We start from the raw sequence: 26,338 nt of genomic DNA, 5'->3' as shown, positions 1-26,338 counted from the left end.
TTATTAGAAACTGCTGCCTTGCTACAGTGTAAACACTCTTTATTGGATCTCTGCTTTGTTGTTTTTGATGTGACTGTTTCCTGTTGCGCTCATTTCTGGAACCATTAAATCACTGGCCCAATAGTTAATTATATCATAACCCACAGTTTTAATAATGTCTTAAAGTGAAACTGTGTCTATGCTTATCATAAAAGATTAAGTATTTACAGCCATACAGAAATTTTAATACTAAAGATCCACCACAACTTTCTGTGAATGGCTGTCAAGTGATTGCCGGAGAACACCAACATTCTCCTTATACAAGGAAGAACCTGACTTGTCTGGCCATTCCATTTTCATGGAATTATAGTGAAACTTGAAAAAGTGTGATCCAAACCAGAAACCGTGAAATCTCGTCTTCAAAGTACAAATTGCACCTGAAGTTTGTGACCAACACATTTCACAGATACAACTTGTACTGTGAAGGCGAATGTTCTCCATTTCTGGTTTGTGTTGCACTCTTTGCACTTCCAATACCATTTGGTCAGTAGATTGTAGGTCCTTGTATTATGGTCACCAGAAGTTTGCATGAACTTCTGGTTTCCTTAGCAACCTGCTAGTGTCCAGAGCAATCACAAGGAAGCTTTCAGAGCATGCAATCATTTTTTTACAGAAAGATCAACATAAGGAAGAACTGACTATAATGAAGAGTAGAACAGGAAGTCTGAGAATCCACCAGATCCATTCACTCCTTCTCATCTCCCAGCAACTTAAGAGAGGAAACATAAACAAACACGATGTCAGTGACAGTAACTGGTCACAGTAATTGGTCAGGATTTCAAGCTACTGAATTAAATATATGGCCAAAAATATCTAGACACAAAATATTTACAGTTGATTCCACCAACCTATATGTGGTAGTTTAACATTCCCAAACCCAATCCAATCAATCCCTAACTGTGGAGAATAACATTGAGTATCCTGCTTTTAAAGGGATATATAATAATAATAATAATAATAATAATAACAATAACAACAACAACAACAAGAATAATAATAATAATAATGGTGATAACAATAACAACAACAATAATAATAATAATAATAATAATAATGGTGATAATAATAATAATAATAATAATAACAATAACAACAACAATAATAATAATAATAATAAAAATAATGGTGATAACAATAACAACAACAATAATAATAATAATAATGGTGATAATAATAATAATAATAATAATAATAATGGTGATAATAATAATAATAATAATAATAATAATAATAATAATAAAAATAATGGTGATAATAATAATAAAAATAATAATAATAATAATAAAAATAATGGTGATAACAATAACAACAACAATAATAATAATAATAATGGTGATAATAATAATAATAATAATAATAATAATGGTGATAATAATAATAATAATAATAATAATAATAATAATAAAAATAATGGTGATAATAATAATAAAAATAATAATAACAATAATAATAATAATAATAATAATAATAATAAAAATAATGGTGATAATAATAATAATAATAATAACAACAATAACAACAACAACAACAACAACAATAATAATAATAATAAAAATAACAATAATAATAATAATAATAATAATAATGATGATGATGATGATGATGATGGTGATAATAATAATAACAATAACAACAACAACAACAATAATCTGACAGATGAGACTCAGGGACAGTCGTTTTTTCAGTCTCTTGATGTCAGCAGCTCCAGTGTTGCTCTCCCAGCACTGTACACTATGCAGACCATAAATTAGTCATAGATATTGTCCATAATTTTACAAACACTGAAGGTTCTCAGCTTTTCTACTCGTCCCCTTTTTGTATAAAGCTTCTGATCTTCCAATTTAGTCTGTTGCTGATACAGATGCATCCTGTCTCAGACGTACGATGGAGTATGAGGGCCACATTAAGAAAAAAAAAAACAAGATCATTTTGAGAATTAACTCAAAATTTGGAGATTAAAATCAAAAATCTCTTATGAGAAAAAAGTTGAAATACTATTTTGGGGAAAAAATCTAAAAATAAAGATTACAGTTGTTCCTCTGGGTTAGTAAAATTGTACTTTAGAATCAGTTATAGTAACAAGAAGGGAAATTATTCCTGTTTTAGCACTTATATATGTATTTACCCATAAATTGAGCACTCCAGTTTTCAACAATTGGTGAGGGTGTACTCAGAATAGCGCTATCCACCCACAGTAAACTTTGTAGTGGTTTATTTCTAAATGAAATATTCCAAAATGTTATATTGGGCAGAAAATTAAAAGGATGAATTAATGATTTTACTTTATACACAAATTATGACGGTGCATTTTTCTAATAGGACAGTCTGTATCTGTGACATTGTTGCTCAAAGGTCTACCAGTTACATCACGCTTGCTTTAACATTGTTTTTCTTTCAAAACCTAAAGTTTTTCATTTTGCAAGCGGGCAGCTGACCCACAAATGTATGTATTACTGTAGGGTCTACCTTACAATATAAAGCGCCTTGAGGTGACTGTTGTTGTGATTTGGTGCTGTGCAAATAAAATTGAAGTGAAACTGAATTGAAAAGATTATTACCTGGTTATTAATTTGTTATTAAAAATTTAAAAAGCCAGCTTTGTGTTCTGCAGCTCTGTTTCCTGCCTATTACACAGAAACTACCAAAGGTAACTGAGTGGTAACAATTACCACATTATTAGAGTCTTGTTTCTCCTTGTTACCCTACTATTACCTCTTTATTACTGACTTGTAATAGAAAGTGCTACCAAATATTTTTATTGACGTGGTGCTAATATTCCTTCATACAAGAGAGATGGGTCATGTAACAATCTTCATTCTGAATTTCATCACCATCTCACTCAAAGTTGCTAATGACAGCACTTAATATGGCCATAAACTCCTGTATTTTAAATAACAGTTTGATATTTGAAATGAAGAGAAATCCTAGGAATCAGAAGAAAGGGAGGTATTTATTCCCAGCATGTAATCATTTTACATTTATTCCTTTAATGTCCAAAAACATGTGATCATGTGTACTGTTTGTACTATACAGTTTAATATGTGTTGAGCTTACCCTTCATCTTCATGGAGGTACTTAGCAAAACTCCAGCCACTCATGATAATCACTGGAGAACCTGGAAGACGAGAGAAACGTTAGCGTTTACCTTCTGCTATTATCAATAAGAGGACTATATAGATCAGCAAAATACTGACATCCAAATAAACAGAGTGAAACAAAGAAAAATAATAATAAAGAATAGTAACAGTGACTGCTACTGAGCTGTCATACCCCAGCCAAGGATGATGTACCACGACAAGTGTTTCCTCTGAGAGAACAGCGAGGCGCTGACAAGTTTGTACAGGTAGTAGCCCTCAGCCAGCAGCCAGCTGTAGTTGGCCATGATGCAGTAGTTAGACAGCACAGTGGCAAATTTACAACTGACCTTCAGGGGGCAGCAGAGGGCAGAGAGAAGATAAGCAGGTGTCTGGCACAGTGCACACAGTGTAACTCAGCGTTATCATGGTCATCTTGAAGCATTCTCAATCATCCAGGTGAGTAAATCTCCAAAAGTTGTTTCTGTTCATCTGGATGTTTTCAGTGGGAGAAACATTTCGTCATCATCAGGTGACGTCGTCAGCCTCCTGTGAAAACCTGTGAAAACGCTACGTCCAGATGAACAGAATCAACTTTTGGAGGGTTATCATGGCCACATAAAACTAAACTAAAACTAGATTTTAAAAAGAAAAGATGACAGCTGAAACATTATTCACTGATACATTAGTGTTTCTACAGTATTTTAAACATTAACACATTTGGTAACAACTGATAAATATTGCCAAAAACTCGACTCTCGCCAAAAATGACCCACAAACGAGTTCTGTTGTATTATGAGTTCTGACCTGTGGTAGAAGATGAATATTGCCCATTTTAATCCACCACACACATTATGCTAGGTGGTATGTGGACCCAAAATATAATACAGTGTAACAGTAACTCCCCAAATTACATTATCAGTTAGATCTCCCACAGGTGACGTGAATCAGTTGTATAAAGACATACATGCTAGTTTTAACTGGTGATTCTAAATTGGCATTATATAATCATATAGTGATTATATTATATACAGTGGATTATAGAAGTACAGCTTGCTGACATTTTCACTGCAATACTTGGACTTGTGGTCTATTTATATGTTGCATCTGAATTCTTCCTCCAGCACTTATCTACTTGTGCTGGTGTAATCTAATGTTATAGCTGTTGCATCATCTCCTGAGGATTCGTCTCCTCCTTCTTACACTAATCATTGCTGTCAGAGGTTTTTCTTGTGACACAGATGGGCGAGTGTGCAACTGTTCTTCGGAAACATGCCAGAAATATGCGATGCTCAGCTCTAAACACTGTAGGTGAGGAAAAAGCTCAGCGAAAAACTGATCAGTGCAGCTAATCTTAGTGTGATTCATCTTAATATTTTCCTCCAAAAACCTTGGCTGTGACAGGGCCAGACAAAGAGCAATCCTGGAGGCTTGATTTATTGCACTGTGTACCCTGCCCGGGACAGGGTCACCAGGTCCCTACCCTGGAGCTTGGCCCGGCGTAGAGGCTCCAGAGTGAGGGTCTGGTGACTGAGCCTTAATCCGTATGGCCTGACCAGGCTCTGTGTCCATTCTCCTATGGGTCCACTACCACAGGAGTCTATAGGGGTTTGATAGTCTTTGGATTGGGTGGCAGTCAGAGGCACAGGTCCTGGCATTCTGATGCCCAGCTTCCAAAACTGGCCTGTGGCACAGGGAACGTCACCTCTCTGGTGGGGAAGGAGCCTGAGCTGGTGTGTGAGGTCGGGAGATACCGACTATATATAGCTGGGCTCATCTCAGCGCATAATTCTGGCTGTGGAACAAGGTTTCTGGAGAGGGATGGGACTTATTTCCACTGAAGATCCCCTATGTGAAAGGTGGTGGGCTCCTCAGGATTCGCTGCATGCATATTGGGGTTTTCCCTGGTGGACAAGTGGGTAGCTTCCCTGCACCTCAGAGTCAGGGAGTGGGTCCTCATGTTGTTTTTTCCTCTGTGCCAAATGATGGTTCACTGTACCCAGGCTTCTTAGAGTGGCTTTGTTGTGTGAAGGACTCTAATCCACGGACTCCGCTGTTCTGCTGGGGGTCTGCAGGGTCACCAACATGGGAAGTGATAGTGTGATCTGGGGGGAGTGTGACTGAGAGAAACGGCCTATCTGATCTGCGATGACTCACTTATGACTGGGGGGGAGGTCACTGACATTGAATGTCCTTCACTGACATGCTTGAAGGAGATTCAAAGCTCTTCTTTGCATGTTTCTGCCTTTTGCTCCATTCTCTCTAAACATGATCGCACTTCAATAATGTTGAGGTCTGCGCTCCGGGGAGGCTAAACCCTGACTGATATTTTTTCATTGTGTGTTTGTGTTGGCAGTGTGTTTGAGATCATTGTCATGCTAAAATATGAACTTGCTGCCAATCAGACTCTTTCTACAAGGAAACAGATGGTGGATCAAAATCTGACAGTACTATGTTCATAATTCCCTAAATTTTGACAAGATCCCCAACAACCCCAGTCTGAAATGAACCAACCACGGCACAGCGTCCACTATCTTTTACAGATGACTCTTACTGTTGTGCCTCTTTCCTGATCTCTTGGGATTCATCACTCCATAAAACCCACATTTATCTTTAGTAGTTTTCAAAATGTTCATGTTCAAACTCAGCCTCAGATTTCAATTTGCAAAAAAAGGAAAAGAAAAAATAGCATGAAAGTGTGAAAACCTTTTAAAAAGTATATCTTAAAAACTATAAGATTCTAAAATGAAAAACAATCATTATAACAAACTTTAAACATTTTATTCAGATCAGAGATGGTGCAGCAGAAAATATTCTAAAAATCTGAGACTGAAGGTCTTGAAATTGAAAAACACGCAAACATTTAACAAAATTATTCTCTGATTTATAAAAGTCCACGATCTTGTATTTTTGTTTTTGCCATACAACGCGTCATATTTGCTCAGTCAGCATGAAAATGAAATAAAAGTGTCATGTTCTTCATTTTGTATCCAAGAATTTCATATTAAATGCTTTTCAGCGATGTACCATTCAGAAATGGTCACTATAGTGGTGCAGAGCTTGAATCCATAATCTATTTACATTAAACACTTTTTATCTATGACACAAACACAGTAGATAAAAACTGGGGAAAAGCCATGATTGGTGGATAACTTGCTCTACTTCCTGAGGCACAGCAGTGATCACAGGATCAACAGTCGATGCTGTGAAGTAGTAAACTCATTTTTCAGTATCACCCACTTGCATTAATTGAAGAACTTGAAGAGAAAAGTGGCACAGCATTATCTGAATGTGTCTGTCCCCACATGTTAAATGTTAATGTCTTGTCTTGTTAAACGTCTCACGTTACCAAGTCACAACATAGCATGTGCCCTCTCTCTCTCTCTTTGTTAAGACAAAAACAGAAAGTACCGTATAGATGTGACAGTGAAAACTGTCTTCATTTGAGAACAGAACTGCATCCCTAATAAAGATGAGTACGGCTCGGAAGATGAAGGAGAGGAAGAGCTGGACATGGATAAAGTTGCGTGTGCAGTGGAGCCTCCTGAGGATTGTGGGACACAGACATGGATCAAATGTTATAATCGTTCATGTTATTTGATAACATGTATATCATAGATAATGTAAATGTGTATATACATGCATATATTTGGTGGTGATAATATATACATGTTAAATTATAAATTATGTATTGAGAATAGATTATTTAACCCTCTAAGGTCATCGTCACTGGTAAACCTTACCATAACAAAAAAGTTACATTTTTGTTTGTAACCTTTTGGGCTCTACTTCTACTCCAATGAAAAGAAAAAAAAACAGTAATTATTGACAATTATTAACTGACACTTATCGAGTATTTACATTTTTCCACAAACGTTCTTTGCTTTTCTGCAACAGATATCAAAAGTTTAGGGTTTGGAGCTCAGACGGTTAATGTGACAACTGAAGTCTTCATGATTTAAGAGTGATTAAACGTGCTAATTTCTTCTTCTTAGTGAAGTCATCAGTTCATAGATCAAATATATTGTAATAAAAATATATTGTGAGGAATTCCCTATGTTGCATTCATTTCTCCAACAACAAAATTTCTTTATTTCTTCATCGTATTTGTGGCATTTCAGATAAAGTGGAGATTCAGATGCAGCACTGTGTTATTTTGCAACGCTGCAAATGTTTGACTCACAGTAATGACGATTTGTAGTTGGACCTTTAATTACATGTTTTATTATTAAAAGAAAATTATTGTTAAGAAAATAATTATATTGAGTTTTACTAAAAGGGCAAAAATCAGTCATCAACACTTGGGCCATATATGCTTACAGTACATAACCATTTGTAAAGTATAGATAACTTAAGGATTATAAATCTACCCTCTGGATCTATAACTGTGATCTGTAATGATTGTGCTAAGCTAAAAGGTTTGTTGAAGCCTGCAGACTCGAATACTGTACTACTCAGCCAACTCTTCCCTCTTTTTCTACAAACGCTTCACAAATCTACCTTTGCCTGAAGCATTTACCAGTGAGTTGCATAAAAGGTGAGATGCATTCATCAGAGTATAAATGTGTGTGAATGTTGGATAAGAAGCACTTAAGCATAGGAAAAGTGCTTGTGTGAATGGGTAAATGAGGCATGTTGTATAAAGCACTTTGCTCTGGGAGAGTAGAAAAGCACTATATAAGAATCAGTCCATATACCAGACATGCTAAAATTGTTTTCATGGTTCAGCTCTTATCATTTAAAGCTTTAACCTCCTAAGACCTGAACTCTTCCACGGCATGCCATTTGATATTTGGGCTGATTGGGACCCGATCAATGTAAAAACAAAGAAACACCAGATTTTTTTTTTTTACCCAATTTTTGTTCCTAAGAAAAATGAGAGCACGTATGAGGACATTCGTTTTAAAATTTGATGGAACAATGGTAGTATAATGTCCTCGTAAGTGGATATCAGGCCCTTGTAGAGCAAAATTGAGTATTTTGGTCTAGACAACCCAAAATGTGATGCCCACATATGTGGACGCCAGGTCCTAGGAGGTTGAAGTGGGCACAGGTGGTGTTGAAAGTTAGAAAAAAAAATCAGCCACAGATACAGGTTCTCTTTTTTTTCTATAGACTTTTAGATTTTGGCTGGACAAATGGGATGAGAGCAGAGGAACCTCCAGGATGCTGTGTTCATAGTTTAAATGATGAATTAAGACCAGAGTTAGCTGCTAAGGATCTCCATAAATCACTTGATGCTCTTGTTTTCAAAACTTTTTTCAAAAAAAGTGCTAACAAATCAGTATACTTACATCATTGACAAATAGCATAAGTCATTTTATGAGTTAAAAATACTTACACTGTACTTAAATTACTTACACTGTACTTAAATTTCTTGCAGTGCTATTTGTGTCCTGAAAAATACCTCAAAGTTATACAGCCTGCACCCCAGTACAGCATACTTACAGTGTAAGATGGGGAAGTATTGTTTGTTTTTCCAGAAATTACCATGAAATTATGAAGTAATCAACACGCACTTAAAAATACATAGGATGTTTTAAAATTACTTACAAATTACTTACAATATAAGGTGTTTTTTAAAATTCATGTAAATTCAAATGATATTACATTTAGTTACAGGGTAGTTAGTCATGGGCCTAATAGCTCTTATAATGTAAATGTCTTATAATAAATCAAATAACTACTTTCTAATAACATCTGTAATAATTGTGCCTCACACACAGTTGGTAAAGTAACAGACAGTGTTGTACGCAGATATTGTTGTTTGTTAATTCTCTCATCACTGACCTCAGAAGGGAGAGAATAGCAACAGCTGTGATGAGGAAGACAAGGGAAACACTGTAACCCACAGAGTACATGATTCTCACAAACAGGAAGTACCTCTGGGAGCTGTGCACCTGGGAAAAACATGAATATATCCAGTGAGTTCAGCAGCAGCAGATTTTTGCATGACTATGTATCTATTTATCTCATTGGACGAAAGGCAAGAATATTTTTGGTATCATAACTTTCAACACTGCCACAACACTGCCATGTAAACAGGATTAATTCAAACTGAACTGGCAGCCCTCACCCTGCATCTGCAGGGTTCCTGCACGTTCCTTCTATGTGCGGAGAGTGTGAGAAGAGGCAGAGGAAGACAGAAGACTAAGGCTACGTTCACACGTACACGCAGATTTTTCTATGCGTTTGCACCTTTTGTCCCCTCGTAAACGGCGTTTTCGGTCACTGAAAACGGAAAATCTCCATTTTCAAAGAAACAGAATAACGAGGGGATGGGAAACAAAAGGAAAACACAGCTGGAACTAATCTGACACAACGAGAAAGGGAGGAAGCAAAACTGAACACTTTGAACACAGGACAAAAAAATAGGAAACATGAGACACACACTAAGAAGCGGGCTTGACACAAGGACTGGGAGGAAACAGACATGGGGACATAACCGAGTGGGGAGACAGGTTTTGTTACCGCCCCCCGTTCAGTTAGTTCGATGGGTGACTGAGTGCTACAGCATGAAAGGAAGAAGGAAGAGGCTTACTTCTAGAGGAAGGCTTTCATTAAAGCCATACTCGCATGCTATATCATGTGGAGGGTAGGGATCAGTCCAGCCGAGCTCTGTGCAGTTCCTGAAAACTTGCCCTACAGAAATGGAACACATACATACAATGTGTTTTATTGTTAACACATAAAAAACAATAGCAGAAATTTAGGTTTTTTTTTGTAATATATAGGATAAAGGTTAATCTAGTTCAACCCCCTGGAGACAATGAGTGTGTGAATCTAATTATACCACAATCCAAGAGGTTCACTCCAGCTCACCACGGACATCAAGGTAAGACCTACAGTATCTAACATCCCTGTGTTGTTGTTTCTTTGTTGTCAGGAGTGTTGGTCCAGGATCAACATTGCAACTGAACAATCATGTCTTTGTGATGCCATTACTGTGCAATGTGGGGGAAAATGTACTTGTTTATAGAAAACTCTTTTCTGGTAGAAATAGTAAGCATTTCAAGTGTTTTCTTTATTAATTTATACAATATATTAATATATTTATGATACATATAATAAATATATTGTGAACTTGGTTGTGCTGTTATATTAAACTTATGTTAGTTTGTTCATGTTTGCTTTTAATAACATTAGCTTGTTTCTTGGTTAATGCTAACTGAATGCTCAGACAGCATCACTGGTAAATTGTGATACTGATTCTAGACTTACATTATTATTATGATGTAGAAACTACAGCAACACAGGGATATCAAATCATGTGACTAACATAGCCAAGCTATGAGTTTAAAAATATGCACTACTGTATGGCCCTACTACTAACCAGTGGTGTGTAGAAATCCAGGACATGGCTGAGACACAACATCTCCAACTGCAGCATGGGGCCAACAGTTAACATGGTCCCACCATCCCCTGCATTCTGTCAAAAAAAGAAAATCAAATTTTCAAAGAAAATCAAATTTCACTTTGTTCACAGCTCAGGTGATTGCTAAAGCACAGCGTGGGTGTGGGAGGAGTTTGGTGAGGCCATGGAAACAGACTTTTGGCTTGAGGCAATTCTGGTGCAGGTGGAGTGCTGCTGACTTCAACTAGCTGGATGGTGGAGGGAATACTTTGATGACCTCCTTAATCCCACTGACACATTTTCTGTAGAAGAACTCAAACATCACTGGGGTCAAGGTCACTGAGGTAGTTTGATGGCTGGGCCCCTGGATGAGGTTTTCCCGGAGTTCCTTAACACTCTGGCTGTGGTAGAACTGTCTTGTTGACACACCTCTGCAATGTTGCATGGCGATCTGGGGTGGTGCCTGTGAAATGAGAGACTTGAGTGATAGTTTCTATATTTAAGAAGGGGGACTGAAAGGGTGTGCTCCAACTAGAGGGAGACGGCTCTCCTCGGCCTCCCTGGGAATGTTTGTGCTAGGGTAAAGGAAAAGAAAGTTTGTCCATTAGTCGCACTTCAAATCCAGGAAGAACAATTTGGTTTTCATGCTGGACCAGCTCTTTATTGAACTCACACATTTTCAAGTGTTTATGGGAGTTTGGCCATCCAGTCTACATGAGTTTTGTAAACTTGGGGGTGGCATTTAACAGCATCCCTTGGGGTATACTTAGGTGGTGCTTAAGGACTATGGGGCCCGTTACAAGCTACAACCGTGTACAATTGTGACAAGAGCTTGTCTGAAATGCCAACAATAAGAGGGATTCATTTCTGGTGAGGTGCCCTTTTTAGTGAATTTCTAGGTGAAGCCAAGTGACTGAAGGCTTGCGCGTTGGTGGCCTCATCGTCTCATCTGTCCCTTTTTTGTAGATGATGTGGTCCTGTTGGTTTCATCAGGTAGTGTGAGCATCGAGCTCACACTGGAGCGATTTGCAGTCTATTGTGAGAGAATGGGAATGAGAATCAGGTCTGAGTTCATAGCGGTCAGCCAGAAAAGGCTGGAGTAGCCACTTCGTGTAAGAGAAGAGTTTCTTCTCCAAGTGGAGGAGTTTAGGTATCTCATTTGATCATGAGTGAGAGATCCTGACAGATGGATTGGATAGTGACCGAAAAACAAGTCGGGGAGATTAATTTTCCTCAAAGTTTTTGCTGGGCTTTCCTCTAGAACAGAAAGAAAAGTGAATAGTTCAGTGTGGCTCATTCAAGACAGGCTCAGAGTAGAGCCACTGCTCCTCCACATCGCAAGGTAGTGATGTGCGGATCGATCCTGAAATATCGATTCCTCCGATACCAATCATTTATGTTCTAGAATCATTTCTCACATTAAAATATCGATATTTTAGTAATTTAGGGTTAATTTGTAGTTTATCATTAACAGGAACACAGTGGAAAGAAACTATAACATTCGGATTTTCTAGATTCAAAGGAACTACTTCCCCTTCTGCCTTTCATAGTCATGTGCGAAATACGGCTATATAAATGTCTCGCAGCCCCTTGGCGTGCGCACTCACGACAATGGCTGAGCGTAATTGTGCGGATGTATTTTACCTCCACAAACAGCTGAGACGTGGTTTGCAATAAATGTGGCAAAAAAGTGAGGTGTTGTGGCCATACTTGCCAACCTTGAGGCCTCAGAATTAGGGAGACATTCAAAAGGGCTGTTTGGGGGGATAAATATATTTTACAGTGTTTATTTATCGGATAAAATACGTTAAATGTCACCGTTATTATTGGCCGGCCCGGAAACAGCGGGGGTGTCCAAATTCAGAGGCTGCTTCCACCTGAGGACCCGGCATTCGCGGTCTAAAGAAAGTCGTCACGTATACGTCACGAGCTCCCTCGGTGGAGTGAAACTCTGCCGTCTGCTCCTTGCTCTCTAAAATATAACCGGGCGCTGACGTAAACTCTCGACCGTCTCTCACTTCTGTTTAATCATTTTCTGTTTGACGTTTATTCAGCTGTGTGAAAACCCCGGAGGAACCCTCCCGAGGGATTAATAAAGTTTAATTTAATTTAATCTAATCTAATAACTTTAATCTCAGCCAAACCGATTTACTCACGAACAAATAAAACACTGAAAAAGCCAAACAATAACATTTTTAAGTTATCAAAGTGACTTGTACATCATGTTTAACCTGAGTGGTGAAAGACCGCGGGGGTTTGAAGACGATGTGTCGGTCGGCTCAGATATTTGAAGTTTACACAGCTACATTCTCACCTGAAAATATGTTAAAAGGTTTTTTGCGACCCAGAAAGAGAAATAAGAGTAATATTAAAACTAAGACGCTGCCGCCATTGTTGGAAACTGGAATTGGCTGGCCGCGCTATGAATTCTGCGATATGGTTTTTCAACTTTGTTGTCTGGGTGGAAAATCTGGAGAAAGGTGGTATTCTCCCGGAAAAATTGGGAGGGTTGGCATGTATGGTTGTGGCAACATCACTAACCTCGTCAAACACCTCAGAGTAAATCATATCACAGAATATGACGAGCGTATGTTGAGGCGAACTGAAGAGGAGGACAGGGACAGGTGCTGCTAGGGCGAGAGTCTCTCACGGAGTCCTTTAGTCCTGCAAGCAGGCAACGTGTTCAAATAGCACACAACTTCAGTTTTTTATTTCTATATGATGAACTCTGCATTATTAAGTGATAAGAACAAGTAATCTGATGTCCTGTAATCATTATGATGCTATAATTTGAGATACAATAAATAAAATCTGTTTTTGTACAAAGTATCGGTATCGGATCAGTATCGTCGATACCACCCTGGATATTACTTGGTATCGGATCGGAAAGGAAATCAGTGGTATCGCACATCACGATCGCAAGGTAACAGTTGCGGTAGTTCAGCCTTCCAACTAGGTCGGCTCCTGGAAACCTCCCGTGTGAGGCATTCCAAACGTGTCCTTCTGGGAGGAGGCCCCAGGGTAAACCTAAGGTACAATGGAGATATTGTATCTCTTTGATGGCCTGATATATCTCAGTGCTCCGGGGGATACGTTTGATAAGGGGCCTAGGGAGAATGAGGTTTGAGCTTCTCTGCTCAGGCTGCTGCTGCCACCAAATCACAATAACAGGTGCCTTTGGCGTTGTAAAGATAAAATAAAATTGAATTGAATTGCCCCCACAAGGCACCATTGGAGAGATGGAAAAAAGTATTTGGATGGATGGAGGGATAGATAATAATAATAGTCAGGAAAATGTGTAATATGTACAGTACAGACACCTGTTAATTAAAATTGTTCCTTATCTGAACATCTTCCAGGTTTTTGTGTCAAAGAATGTGCAAAAAATAAATCCACTGGTACTTACTGTCTATAGCTAAACTGAGAAAACATAAGGACCTTTTACTACAATCTATTCATGCAACACTTTTATACTATGCCTCTAAAACACGTTCTTACAGGTTCTTAAGGCATAAACTATCATGCACATACCAATGGATGCATCAAGAGCTGTCAAAGAGACTGAGCTCCCACACCAGAAATGCCATACCAGGTCGTCATGCAGCCGGACAGAATACTCTCAATGCTGCATCCATATACAGGGAGTGCAGAATTATTAGGCAAGTTGTATTTTTGAGGAATAATTTTATTATTGAACAACAACCATGTTCTCAATGAACCCAAAAAACTCATTAATATCAAAGCTGAATGTTTTTGGAAGTAGTTTTTAGTTTGTTTTTAGTTTGAGCTATTTTAGGGGGATATCTGTGTGTGCAGGTGACTATTACTGTGCATAATTATTAGGCAACTTAACAAAAAACAAATATATACCCATTTCAATTATTCATTTTTACCAGTGAAACCAATATAACATCTCCACATTCACAAATATACATTTCTGACATTCAAAAACAAAACAAAAACAAATCAGCGACCAATATAGCCACCTTTCTTTGCAAGGACACTCAAAAGCCTGCCATCCATGGATTCTGTCAGTGTTTTGATCTGTTCACCATCAACATTGCGTGCAGCAGCAACCACAGCCTCCCAGACACTGTTCAGAGAGGTGTACTGTTTTCCCTCCTTGTAAATCTCACATTTGATGATGGACCACAGGTTCTCAATGGGGTTCAGATCAGGTGAACAAGGAGGCCATGTCATTAGTTTTTCTTCTTTTATACCCTTTCTTGCCAGCCACGCTGTGGAGTACTTGGACGCGTGTGATGGAGCATTGTCCTGCATGAAAATCATGTTTTTCTTGAAGGATGCAGACTTCTTCCTGTACCACTGCTTGAAGAAGGTGTCTTCCAGAAACTGGCAGTAGGACTGGGAGTTGAGCTTGACTCCATCCTCAACCCGAAAAGGCCCCACAAGCTCATCTTTGATGATACCAGCCCAAACCAGTACTCCACCTCCACCTAGCTGAGTCGGACTGGAGCTCTCTGCCCTTTACCAATCCAGCCACGGGCCCATCCATCTGGCCCATCAAGACTCACTCTCATTTCATCAGTCCATAAAACCTTAGAAAAACCAGTCTTGAGATATTTCTTGGCCCAGTCTTGACGTTTCAGCTTGTGTGTCTTGTTCAGTGGTGGTCATCTTTCAGCCTTTCTTACCTTGGCCATGTCTCTGAGTATTGCACACCTTGTGCTTTTGGGCACTCCAGTGATGTTGCAGCTCTGAAATATGGCCAAACTGGTGGCAAGTGGCATCTTGGCAGCTGCACGCTTGACTTTTCTCAGTTCATGGGCACTTATTTTGCGCCTTGGTTTTTCCACACGCTTCTTGCGACCCTGTTGACTATTTTGAATGAAACGCTTGATTGTTCGATGATCACGCTTCAGAAGCTTTGCAATTTTGAGACTGCTGCATCCCTCTGCAAGATATCTCACTATTTTTGACTTTTCTGAGCCTGTCAAGTCCTTCTTTTGACCCATTTTGCCAAAGGAAAGGACGTTGCCTAATAATTATGCACACCTGATATAGGGTGTTGATGTCATTAGACCACACCCCTTCTCATTACAGAGATGCACATCACCTAATATGCTTAATTTCGAGCCTATACAGCTTGGAGTAAGACAACATGCATGAAGAGGATGATGTGGACAAAATACTCATTTGCCTAATAATTCTGCACTCCCTGTACAGGTGAAAATAGAGCAACAGGACCGCTAGTCTTTGATTTTATTTATTTTCTGCTGTGTTTTACTTGCATTTATTTGAAAGACTGAGTGTAAACACAAAATTTTTTTTATTTTATGCGCTGGAATGTGCAGAAAATAGGTTTAAATGTTAAACTAATTTCTTCCAGTCAGAGAATGCTGCATATAATTACATTTTTGCTTGATGCATAAAGTTAAAAGGTTAAAACTGATAAAACAAGTTTTAAAAAGAGACTTTTCCATTTGATTACATTTTGTATGATGAATTATGCAGAAAAAGTAGAATTGGGCTGAAAGATCTATCACTTTATCACCTATTCAGGTTGTAAATCATGTTTTTAAAAAGTAACTAAGCAACTAAGTAATTAATTACTTTTGAAAATAAGTAATCAGTAAAGTAACGGGATTACTTTTTGGGGGAAGTAATCAGTAATTAGTTACTGATTACTTTTTTCAAGTAACTTGACCAACACTGAAAGGGACAAGTTACTTAGGGTTTTATTGTGCATGTTTTGCTGTGTTTTACTATTTTAATATTTTAATATTGACGTCGACATCTGGTTATAGGCAGGTCAAGACATTGTGCTCTGGATGAAGCTCAGGAAGTAGAGATGGTCATCTACTAATCAGAAGGTTGGCGATTTGATCCCTGCATGCTAAATATCCCTGGATAGTAACAAGATAGGAACCCCAGTTTGCTCTTGCTTGCATCCATCACAGTACTAATGTGTGTACAATGGGATTGTATGAATGGGGGAATGAGGCAAGTTGTATAAACTGCTTTGAGAGCTCAGGTAGAGTAGAAAAGTGCTATATAAAAAATCCATATAGGGGAATACCCCTTGGAATCAAAGACTTGGACCCTTTAAATAGCGAGCTGATCCAAACTTCCTGTATTGGAGCAATGGGCCAATCCGAAGCACAATCTTGGGTTAACAACTCAGTTAGGAATATAATATAATGCCCTTCTATTCCTCTTATTTTTGTAACATATATTCTGGTCAGTGTTTATTTTTCAAAAACACAGTTGTTAGTAAATGAAAAAGCATTGCACATTGTTGGAGCTATTTGTTCTGTTGGATGTTTGGTTGGCCAAATGAAAGGAATCACAACTACACACATAAACATCTTTTTCACTTACTAACAACTGTGTGCCCTTAGACCGCCTTTGCAGATGTGCACAAATTTAAGGAAAGTGTGCATAAAGGGCTTCAAATGTCTTCTAAATAGTCCTCAGATGCTGGGTGGTGGTCTAAGCCCTCACAGGCTTTGTTGAGACTGGAGGTGGAAGTCTGTGTGCCTTTTCTCAGTATTTGTCAGTTTTCATCTTGTGTTCTGCCTGTTCGACTGAGGACATTTTCTAAACACAAGCTAAACCAAACAAAAGATGACAGCTTGACTACTAAATAGTGCCTTTACTGTTAGACTGCTTTCCTCTCCATCAACCTCAAACTTTTTCTCACCAGTGCAGAAGGAGTTACTCTACTCCTTCTCTAGCAATATATACTTCAGAAAATAGACATTTTTCCCTAATTAAATTCTATCTAAGACTTTCTCTAACCTCTAGCTGAATACACAGTCAGAATAAATTAAGACAATTTTATTAAATATATAAAAAAGCTGCTGTTCAGTCAAATGATTTAATAACTAAATATTAATTATTATTTTTATTCATAATAAATTGGTGTCATTCCCCATTAAATTACTAATATAAATATAAAATATAAATATATGCAGCACTTTTTTGGACATTGCAAAATCAGAACTGCAATATTATTGCAATATTATTACTAGTGTTGTTGTATGTTGTACTGTGTATGTGACGAATTTAATTAAATATCTCACTTTTATATAATTCAGCTAATTGTTTTGTCAAACACTATCACCGGCACTACATTTTGTATATGTCAGTTATTATGCAACACCAGATTTAATTAAAAAACTTTTAGGGCGATACAGAGATGGCTCATTAAACATATCTTGTTCGACCTCAGTGATATACAATGTAGGTTTGGTAGGTTTTTCCCCTAAATAATAAACACCTAGAAACGCCACTTTGAGTTTACTTGTCATTTCTGATACTTAGATTAGTTTGATGATATGAAACATATACGTGTGCCAAACATACAAAAAAATAGGAAATCAGGAAGGTGACAAACATCTATGTTTTCTGTAACATAGTTGCAGTGAATGAGAAGTAGATTTCTTCTCTATATATTCATATCCACCCGAAAAGCCAAAGGAAACTTTCACATTAGCTGTAAATGCTGTTGAATTGTGAATTAATTTATATGAGTAAAAAGAAAAAACAACAACAATGTATTTGCTCCTATCACGACACTAGCAGTGAGCTCCACTCTCCTCACACTTTTCCTGACTTTTCCAACTCAGATTCCATCCACATTTCATCTTGGACATGATGAGCCTTGTGGGTGTTTTCAATTTTACATCAAGTGAAGTGCTAACATAGTTGTGTGGATATCCCCGTCTCAATAAACATATTCACCAATGATTCCTCTCACTTGGGATGTGACTAACCAGTATCGGATCGCTGTTGAAAGTACTACAAAATGTTTTTTGTGAGGTTGTCTTGGGATGTATCATGCTTCCTTGCCTGAGGTTAGCTTCTGTTTCTGGGGATGAGGGTAGGGCATGCTCTCTTATCTTCTCCAGGTAAGCCAGGTTAGGCTTTTTGTGCAAGCTTTTCAGGTGGACTTTAAGGGTCATGGGATTTTTCTGCCTTTAGAAATGTCCCACATATTTGATCTTGTTCCACTACATGACACTTTTATCTGAAACATAGTCAATGGACTGGTTCTTATATAGCACTTTTCTACTCTGAGCACTCAAAGCGGTTATACAAAACTCGTTCATTTACCAAATCACACCCATTCGCACAAGCACTTTTTCTAAGCTTCCAATCTAACATTCACACACACATTCATACTCCAATGGATGCATCGGAGAGCAACATGGGGTTACTATCTTGTCCAAGGATATTTGGCATGAGGACTGGGGCAGACTGGGAATAGTCACATTCAGTGTGGACAGATCGGCAACACAGACGACGTGACTTTCCATCTGCTGGCATAAAGTAGCACAGCAAGAAAACAAACCAGAAACTGGACTTCATATTCACCCTAGATTAACATATGATCTCCCCACCCGCCCCCGCAAAAAAAAGACAAACGAACAAAAAACCCACACATTTTCTCTATAAATTCAGTTGACTTTAGTCAGTTTTGTGAATGCTCAATATAGTTTCAGTAAAAAAAAAATTCTGTGAAGGCTAATTGTTTTTTTCAGTTATTCAAATGTTTTTTACTTCTAGTTTTACTTATTTTGTTCGTTTCGAACGATAATAACCATGCCTGCAGTTTTTATGACGCTGTCTACCCATCACAGTCACAAACATCTTTATGTTTTTCATTAAGATGTTTGCTGTGGTAAACAGGTAAATGGTAAAACAGACTATTACTCATTGCCTTGTTTACACATTCATGCATGTGCTAAAAACTCTGAAAATATCAAAGGCAACTCAGGATTCAGTACCTACTCAAAGGATACTTCAATACGCATATCGGAGAAGCCGAAAAGAACTTTCAGCCATGTTTACAGTATTATTCTTTAAATAGGCCAGGGATGCCAAATTGTGTCGATATCTCACAACAGAGCAGGACTACTGTTAAAAACATTTAACATGAAGGATGTGTCTGTTATTCATTACTGGAGATTACATGATGCCCTTTGGCCCTATGGAACTCTAAAAATGTGTGATGTCCTTGTGTATGCTATGAATCAACCTATCAACAGAACAGCTAATGTAATTTCTCTTCAGTACTCTCGTTTCCAGAACCAACCTGGGAGTGGAAACCATGGCAACACAAGATTTTTTTGTACTGCAAATGCTGTTAGCTGACAGATCGTGCTATTACCTGCTGCAGTAATGGGGAAAAAGTATGCTGGGTTTCTTCTCAAGTTACCACATTCAGTTAAAATCATTACAGTTCACCATACAGCATTGCAATACCATCTACTCTGTCAATCTTCTTTCATCTTCAAACCTGCTGTTGAATCGAAGCTTGGGTTTAAATAGACAGGGAAAGCCTGGATTTAAAGATCTAAACACAGAGGTTTCCTTCACTAAAGTCTTTGCACGGAGTAAAGGAGCCTTTAACTGATATTATTTAACTATAAACCAAGTTTACCCGTAGAAAAGATTTGGAGGGGAATGTTATGACAACAGCACTGCCAAGGGTGGAGAGGGAGCAACACTGGAAAAGCATATGGAAGGATGCAACACATAAGCAGGACCCAGTGACCATCACAGTGGCAGACATCTAAGAAAGAGTCTCACCTATGATGAAGAGTTGTACAGCACAGACCATGACATGAGCCACATATAGTGGATAAAGAAGCTAACTGCACTGTATGAACATCTGGCAGCACAAATGAAAAAGCTGCTAATGAAAGAGATGCAACCAGAAGCGCTAACCAAAGGCCCGGCAGTCCTGATCCCCAAAGATTCCCAGAAGGCTCCGATCCCATCCTACTATTAGCTCAATACATGAGTTGGGCCCATAAAGATATTTTCTTAAACAGCAGTGGAACGAAACACCACCTGAATTGACTACCAGAAGGCCTATTGATTAATGCCTCATGTAGGGATCCTGGAATGCCTAGAACTATACAAAATCAACAGGCTGTATGAGCCCTCAGCAGGAATTCAATACGGATGTGACGAAAAATACCCTGCTTGGATAATAAGCTGACCATTGACATCAAGATGAGAAAGCTTCTAAAGCAAGTTTTCACTTATTGATTAAACCACTGAATGAACTGCACTGTCACAAGAATATGCATGTATTCATTTGGTGCTTTGGAAAATGTATAAATGTTTTTTAGGTGATTCTAGTCGCCTGATAAGTCTGTTTTACACTACTCAAATTCAAATTCAAATTTTATTTGTCACACACACACAACCATACACAGTATGACATGGGGGTGAAATGCTTGTAGCTGTACAATGCCCGACCATTAAATGACAGAAGAAAAGTTTTACAATATTTACAATTTACTACAAAAGTTTACAAATTAACTTAGGAATTTACAGTAAAGAATGTGCAAATAGCAGAAGAGATTATAAAGATAAGGATTATAAATTATAGGAATTATAGGATTATAGGAAATGTGTGGTGGTGCGTGTGGTGACGTGTGTGAGAGTCCAGTCTTATAGTGACGTGTTTGGGAGACTCCAGTCCTACACCTGGTTCAGGCCCCGAATAGCCTGGGGGAAGAAGCTCCTCTTCATTCTCTCTGTTTTGGCCTTAAGGGAGCGGAAGCGCTTCCCAGACCTCAACAGTGAGAAGAGTCCATTGTTGGGATGGGAGAGGTCCATCATAATCTTCCTAGCTTTGGACTTGCACCGCTTGGTGTAGATGGACAGCAGGTCAGGGAGCTCTGATTGAATGATGCGTTCTGCCGAGCGCACCACCCTTTGCAGATCTCGTCTGTCCTGCTTGGTGCTGTTCCCAAACCAGGTGCAGATGTTTGACGTCAGGACGCTCTCGATGGTGCAGGAGTAGAAGTTCTTGAGCACCTTCAGTGGCAGATGGAAGTCTCTAAGTCTTCTGAGGAAGAAGAGACGCTGACGGGCTTTCTTAACCAGGGTGTTGATGTGACAGGACCATGACAGGTCCTGAGTGATGTGGACACCCAGGTATCGGAAACTGTCCACTCTGTCCACTGGCGTGCCACTGATGATGAGGGGTTTGTAATTCCTCGAGGTGCAAGTGAGAAGAACCTGTTTGTTTTCTCTGGACTGTCCCATGAATCCCTGCCCCCCCCCCCCCCCCCCCCGCCCCACTTTCATATATTGCACCTGGTGACTGTAAATAAAGAACTATTTAATGATAAACAGTTCAGTGTATTCACAGTCTGCGATTGCTCGATCTGCCTGCCCTGACACTATCAGCTGGCCAGTCAGCTGCCTCTTCTCCTCTCATTCTCCTCCCTCTCCTGTTGCTACTTCACTCATGAAACTGATCAATGATCAGCTGATCGTCTCTCTTGTTTGTTTATCTCCCACTTTGCGCCAGAAGGAGGAAATCAGCAGATGTTGCACTAAACAACAGCAGCACGTTCAAGCTTGATCAGCTGTTGTTAGAATGTGTTTAATATTAATTTCTAGTATCAGCTGATGTTTGCTGGAGCCACAGCTGTAAAGCTGCTGGTCATGATATCGGTGTGGAAACATGAAGGTGATACAAATCATACATATACTGTATACCAACAAGACAGTGTTGTCATAACAGCGTTTGTTGTAGTTCAAAGGCTTTATGGTTTTTCCTGTAATACCTGGTGGTGTAGTCGGTGATTTTTTGTCAGTTCAGCCTTTTATATTATGTTTAACCGGAGTGACCACCCGGTCAGCTGGTAACAGGCATCTCCGGGAACGTTAGAGCACTTATGCAAATATGTGATATTTTACACAGAAACATTCTCGCATGAAAATATCTTAAAAGTTTATTTTGTGACCCAGACAGAGTAATATTTCAAACTCCGCCACTCTGCGTTCCTCCGCCACTGCCTCGTTTGAGTTTTGGACGAAATGGATTCTGGGATATTGCATTTCGTCATTTCGAGCTTATTGGAGACCAAAACAGCCAATCAGATTTTTTTTGCATCCAAGTCTGTGATTGGCTGGTTTTGTGGCACAAATATAACGGTGTAGAGAAAGGGTTGAGCGCGCACGGGCAGAAATGTTGAGGCGAGCGAGCGCAAGTGCAAAAACTGAGCGACAGGGGCTGCTGTTGTGTGTGTGTGTGTGTTTTTTCATGCAGCAATGAATTTTGTTCACTCAAATTTAGCTTTTCTTCGCTGAAAATAAATTTCTCCTCAAAATGCAACACCTGCAAATTTTTTTTTACGTGCGCTCAGAATAGTGGCACAAAAATAACACCATAGGAAAAGACTTCAGTTCAGCTCTAATACCTCTACAATGACAACAAGAAAATCTTAAGCCATTCTGTCAAACTAGCTGTGAAACTGAAGTTTATATCACAATGCTGGATTCTACTGGAGTGAACAGCCTCAGTTTCACTTTCGCTATTTGTACTTTTTGGTTTTGCTCCTTTTTCAGGTTTATTATCTGCGAGGTCAAATGTGATGTCATGTAATTCCCAGTAAGAAATGTAAATAAATTCAGTAAATTTACTGGCAGCAAAATTTATGAAAGAACAAACATGTGTTACTGGAAAAATACTAAAGTAGTTTGTATAAACAGAAGAAAAAATACTGTCTTGAGATTGCCCACCATTAAGAAGGCACAATAGCTGCCTTTCTGTTGCAAAATACAAATGTATTCAGTAATAACATAAAGTAGATGTTTTTATCAAGCTTAGTGGTTTGTTCATATTTGTTTTTTTAAAATCACATTACAACAGATATGTTTGGGGCAGGTCATGGTGAAATCTTCATTACAATATAAAATACAAGTTCTTTTATTTATTTTTAGTCTTTCTTTCTTATTACGAGATAAAAATGTGGTACTCGCCTTGTTGTTGTCCTTGGCTGATGAAAGTCTTGTTGAGCAGCTCCAAACAGGACACTTCATCTTGGAGCAAAATGTAGTTTGGGTCGCATTCAGGACGAACAGCTTCAACCTGTAAACACACTGAAAGACCTATAACGCTGGATATGCCCTAAGGCAGAGACGAAAACTGCCATTACTGCTATTTTGTGTTTAAAAACCCTACTAAAAGGTGTGTGTGTGTGTGGGGGGGTTAAATATCTGCTCACATGGGGACAGCGCTGCAGAAGAAGTGCAATAACTGTAATTTCTGTCGAGATTCCCATCGAGAGTGCCCTGATGAGCCACCTGATAACAGAAATAAAAATAATAATAATACAAAAATGTTAAAGGAGGAATTGACCGGTTTTACGCGGCGTTTCTAAAAGCAAACACATCTATGTCTCGTTTAAAGGAAGGATACAAATCGGACGTCCTCTTCGCAAACACAGCACAAAGTGTTTCAGTCACCTCCCCAAAGCGTCTGACTGCGTCTGTGTTGATGCGGGTGGTTCACATGATACACTTCACGGCTCACTCTCCGCGTCTGCCTTTTTCTCTCCTCCTTCCTCGGGAAGGACGATCACACATTAACGTTCCGGTGTGGAAATATTGTTTTAATTTGTTTTAATCAAAAACAGTCTTGCGCCTCTCCTGTAGGCGAAGGCGTGGGGTACAAATACATTTACTAATGTGCTAACTAGTTCTAAAGTGAGCTGCAACAGTTGTATTCTGTTTCTCTAACCTATATCGTACAAGATTGCACTTCCACAGCAATTAACATCAACACACAGGAATTACTTGGGAAAATATCACCCTACTGTTTGCAAAATGAAATGGAGCATTCCAGTTTTTGAGGAACAAGAGCAGCCTCCATTAGACTGCTCCACCACTGAACCATAATTTCCCCTTCACATCATCCCTGAATTCAAAAAGATATCTGGGGCTGAGCTCTAGATCTAGATCCTGGCCTAGTTTAGTGATTAAAGTTGAAATATTTTCGTGACAACATTAATTAATATGGTATTTCCCAATATTTGTCATTTGAATGTGTAATATGCAGTTCTGTATTTCTCAGAATTTCAATCTGACACATTCTTCACTCGTACTGATAATCTCTTAACTTCCTGAAAGTTTATCTTCACCCGCGGTTATTTTTCCTGTGATCGCTTCAAGACTTCAGAATGCTTTTAAAAGAAAACATTATGTTTCCACATGATAATTGCAATTATTTACAGCATACGACTTTACGATGGTTCCATGTAAATATCAAGTCAGTCTGATTTTACCTTCCAAAATAAAAGCCCTTTGAAATTGCCCATATATAACCTACTCTTTTAGTAACTTAGGAATGCTGGTGAAAGGAAGATTCCTGTTTCCACAGGCTAATTACAGTGCATATCAACACCACACAACCTCAGTGGTATCCTGTTAATATCAAGTCTGTCTGATTTTGCATTTCAGAGTAAAAGCCCTTTCACTTTGTCTATATGAGCTACTTTTTCTATTACTTCCAAATGGCATTAAAAGGAAAACTCTTCGTAACTCTTCCACGGCAGCATTTTTAATTTCTCTTTGATATTTGGTCACATTGGGGCCCGATGAATGTAAAAACAAAGAATTGCCAGATTTTTTTTTTATCTTATTTTTGTTTTTAAGAAAAATAAGAGCCACATATGAGGATATTCCTTTAAAATTTCGATAGAACAGTAGCAGTATAATGTCCTCATAAGTGGATATCAGGCCCTTGTAGACCACAATTGAGTATTTTGGTCTAAATAACCCAAAATGTGATGTCCACATATGTGGATGCCAGGTCCTAGGAGGTTAAGGGAGTTATTTACAGTCAAAGGCTTGGATTTAAACACTACCCTTTTTTGCCCTAGCATTAATTAACATGCTATCCACGATATACTTTGCACCTCCTGTTTAGTTTCAATATTATAGGGCTTCGCGGTTTGATTTGATTTATTCAGTTGTGCTACTTTTGAGAATACGACACAATCTGCTTGGTAGAGAAGCTCACTAAGATTATTAAATTCCTCCTTTAGTAATTCAATTGTCATAAAGCCCTTCTTAGATTGTCAGGGGACAGTTCTAACCAACCTGCATAGAGTTGTGTTCAGGTAGCTAAGTGCCAGAATGACTGCTCTCCTCATATTACATTGACTTGTTATGCTGCTGCTGCTGGTGACGGGTCCTGTTTATGACTGTTCGACTGGTCACTGAGTCACGGACCATAAACTTTATGTTTTCTTTTTGGGGCTCATAGCCCACCTGAGGGTGACTAGTGTTCTTGGTCACCTCAGACGTATTTGTTTAAATGTTTATCGGCTGTTATTTTTATTTACTTCCATAACCCCCTATTGTACTTACAGCCAGCCTTCCAAATATTGTCCACTCGGTATTGAACTCCTGGTTTTAATAATAAGTTACTCCACTGTTATATGTCTGATACATACTGCATGATGGCGAATAAGTACCAAAGGGCCCTTATTCGCCATCATGGATAATTAAGACCAACTCATGGATAATTAAGGCCCTTTACATTCCAGGTCATTAAGGCAAGTACCAAAGGGCCCTTACCTTAATGACCTGGAATGTAAAGGGCCTTAATTATCCAGTTAAAAAGAAGAAGATCATGACATTTATCAAATCAAAAAAAGTTGACATTGTCTTTCTTCAAGAGACTCACTTGTCTCCCCAAGAGTCAGAAATACTTTGCTGTGATTGGGTGGGTCAGGTATTTTTTTTGTGTGGCAGCAGTCAGAGTAGGGGTGTAACAATTTTGATTCATAAGCAGCTACAGTTTAAATGCATCCGGATGGTTAAGGACGAAGATGGGCGGACATTCAATCAATCTTTATTTATAAAGCACTTTTCATACAAAAATGTAGCACAAAGTGTTTTACATGGTTACAAGCAGCCCACCCCATCCCGCCCTCCAACTCACTCCCCACACTCTCATTAACATAAACGATCATGGATACGTCCGTCGGGGGGACGGATGTATCCCCCCCCCCCACACACACACACACACACACAAGAGTAAAATTGGGCAGGGCACACATGAGCCAGGTGAGGAAACACTATCACAGGA

At 38.7% G+C, this 26,338-nt stretch overlaps 1 protein-coding gene across 1 annotated transcript in view; it reads right to left on the bottom strand.

The window, feature by feature from the left end:
- The window catches only part of sctr (secretin receptor), a 28,840-nt gene extending 4,717 nt beyond the window's left edge, over nt 1-24,123 (bottom strand). Inside the window, exons 1-9 of the mRNA XM_085435274.1 lie at nt 23,469-24,123; nt 23,224-23,332; nt 10,447-10,542; nt 9,655-9,755; nt 8,904-9,013; nt 6,525-6,657; nt 3,310-3,463; nt 3,094-3,154; nt 679-748 (exon numbers count right to left, since the gene is read on the bottom strand). Of these exons, the coding sequence (XP_085291400.1) occupies nt 679-748; nt 3,094-3,154; nt 3,310-3,463; nt 6,525-6,657; nt 8,904-9,013; nt 9,655-9,755; nt 10,447-10,542; nt 23,224-23,332; nt 23,469-23,525 (891 nt within the window). The 5' untranslated portion in view covers nt 23,526-24,123. The remainder of the gene's footprint in view (nt 1-678; nt 749-3,093; nt 3,155-3,309; nt 3,464-6,524; nt 6,658-8,903; nt 9,014-9,654; nt 9,756-10,446; nt 10,543-23,223; nt 23,333-23,468) is intronic.
- Between the last annotated feature and the right edge of the window lie 2,215 nt (nt 24,124-26,338).

Source organism: Copadichromis virginalis, linkage group LG16 (genome assembly GCF_057382275.1).
Source record: "Copadichromis virginalis isolate Kocher_CV1m ecotype Utaka linkage group LG16, C_Virginalis_male_GT1.1, whole genome shotgun sequence".
Lineage (NCBI taxonomy): Eukaryota > Metazoa > Chordata > Actinopteri > Cichliformes > Cichlidae > Copadichromis > Copadichromis virginalis.
This window is presented reverse-complemented; position numbering and strand designations above follow the sequence as displayed.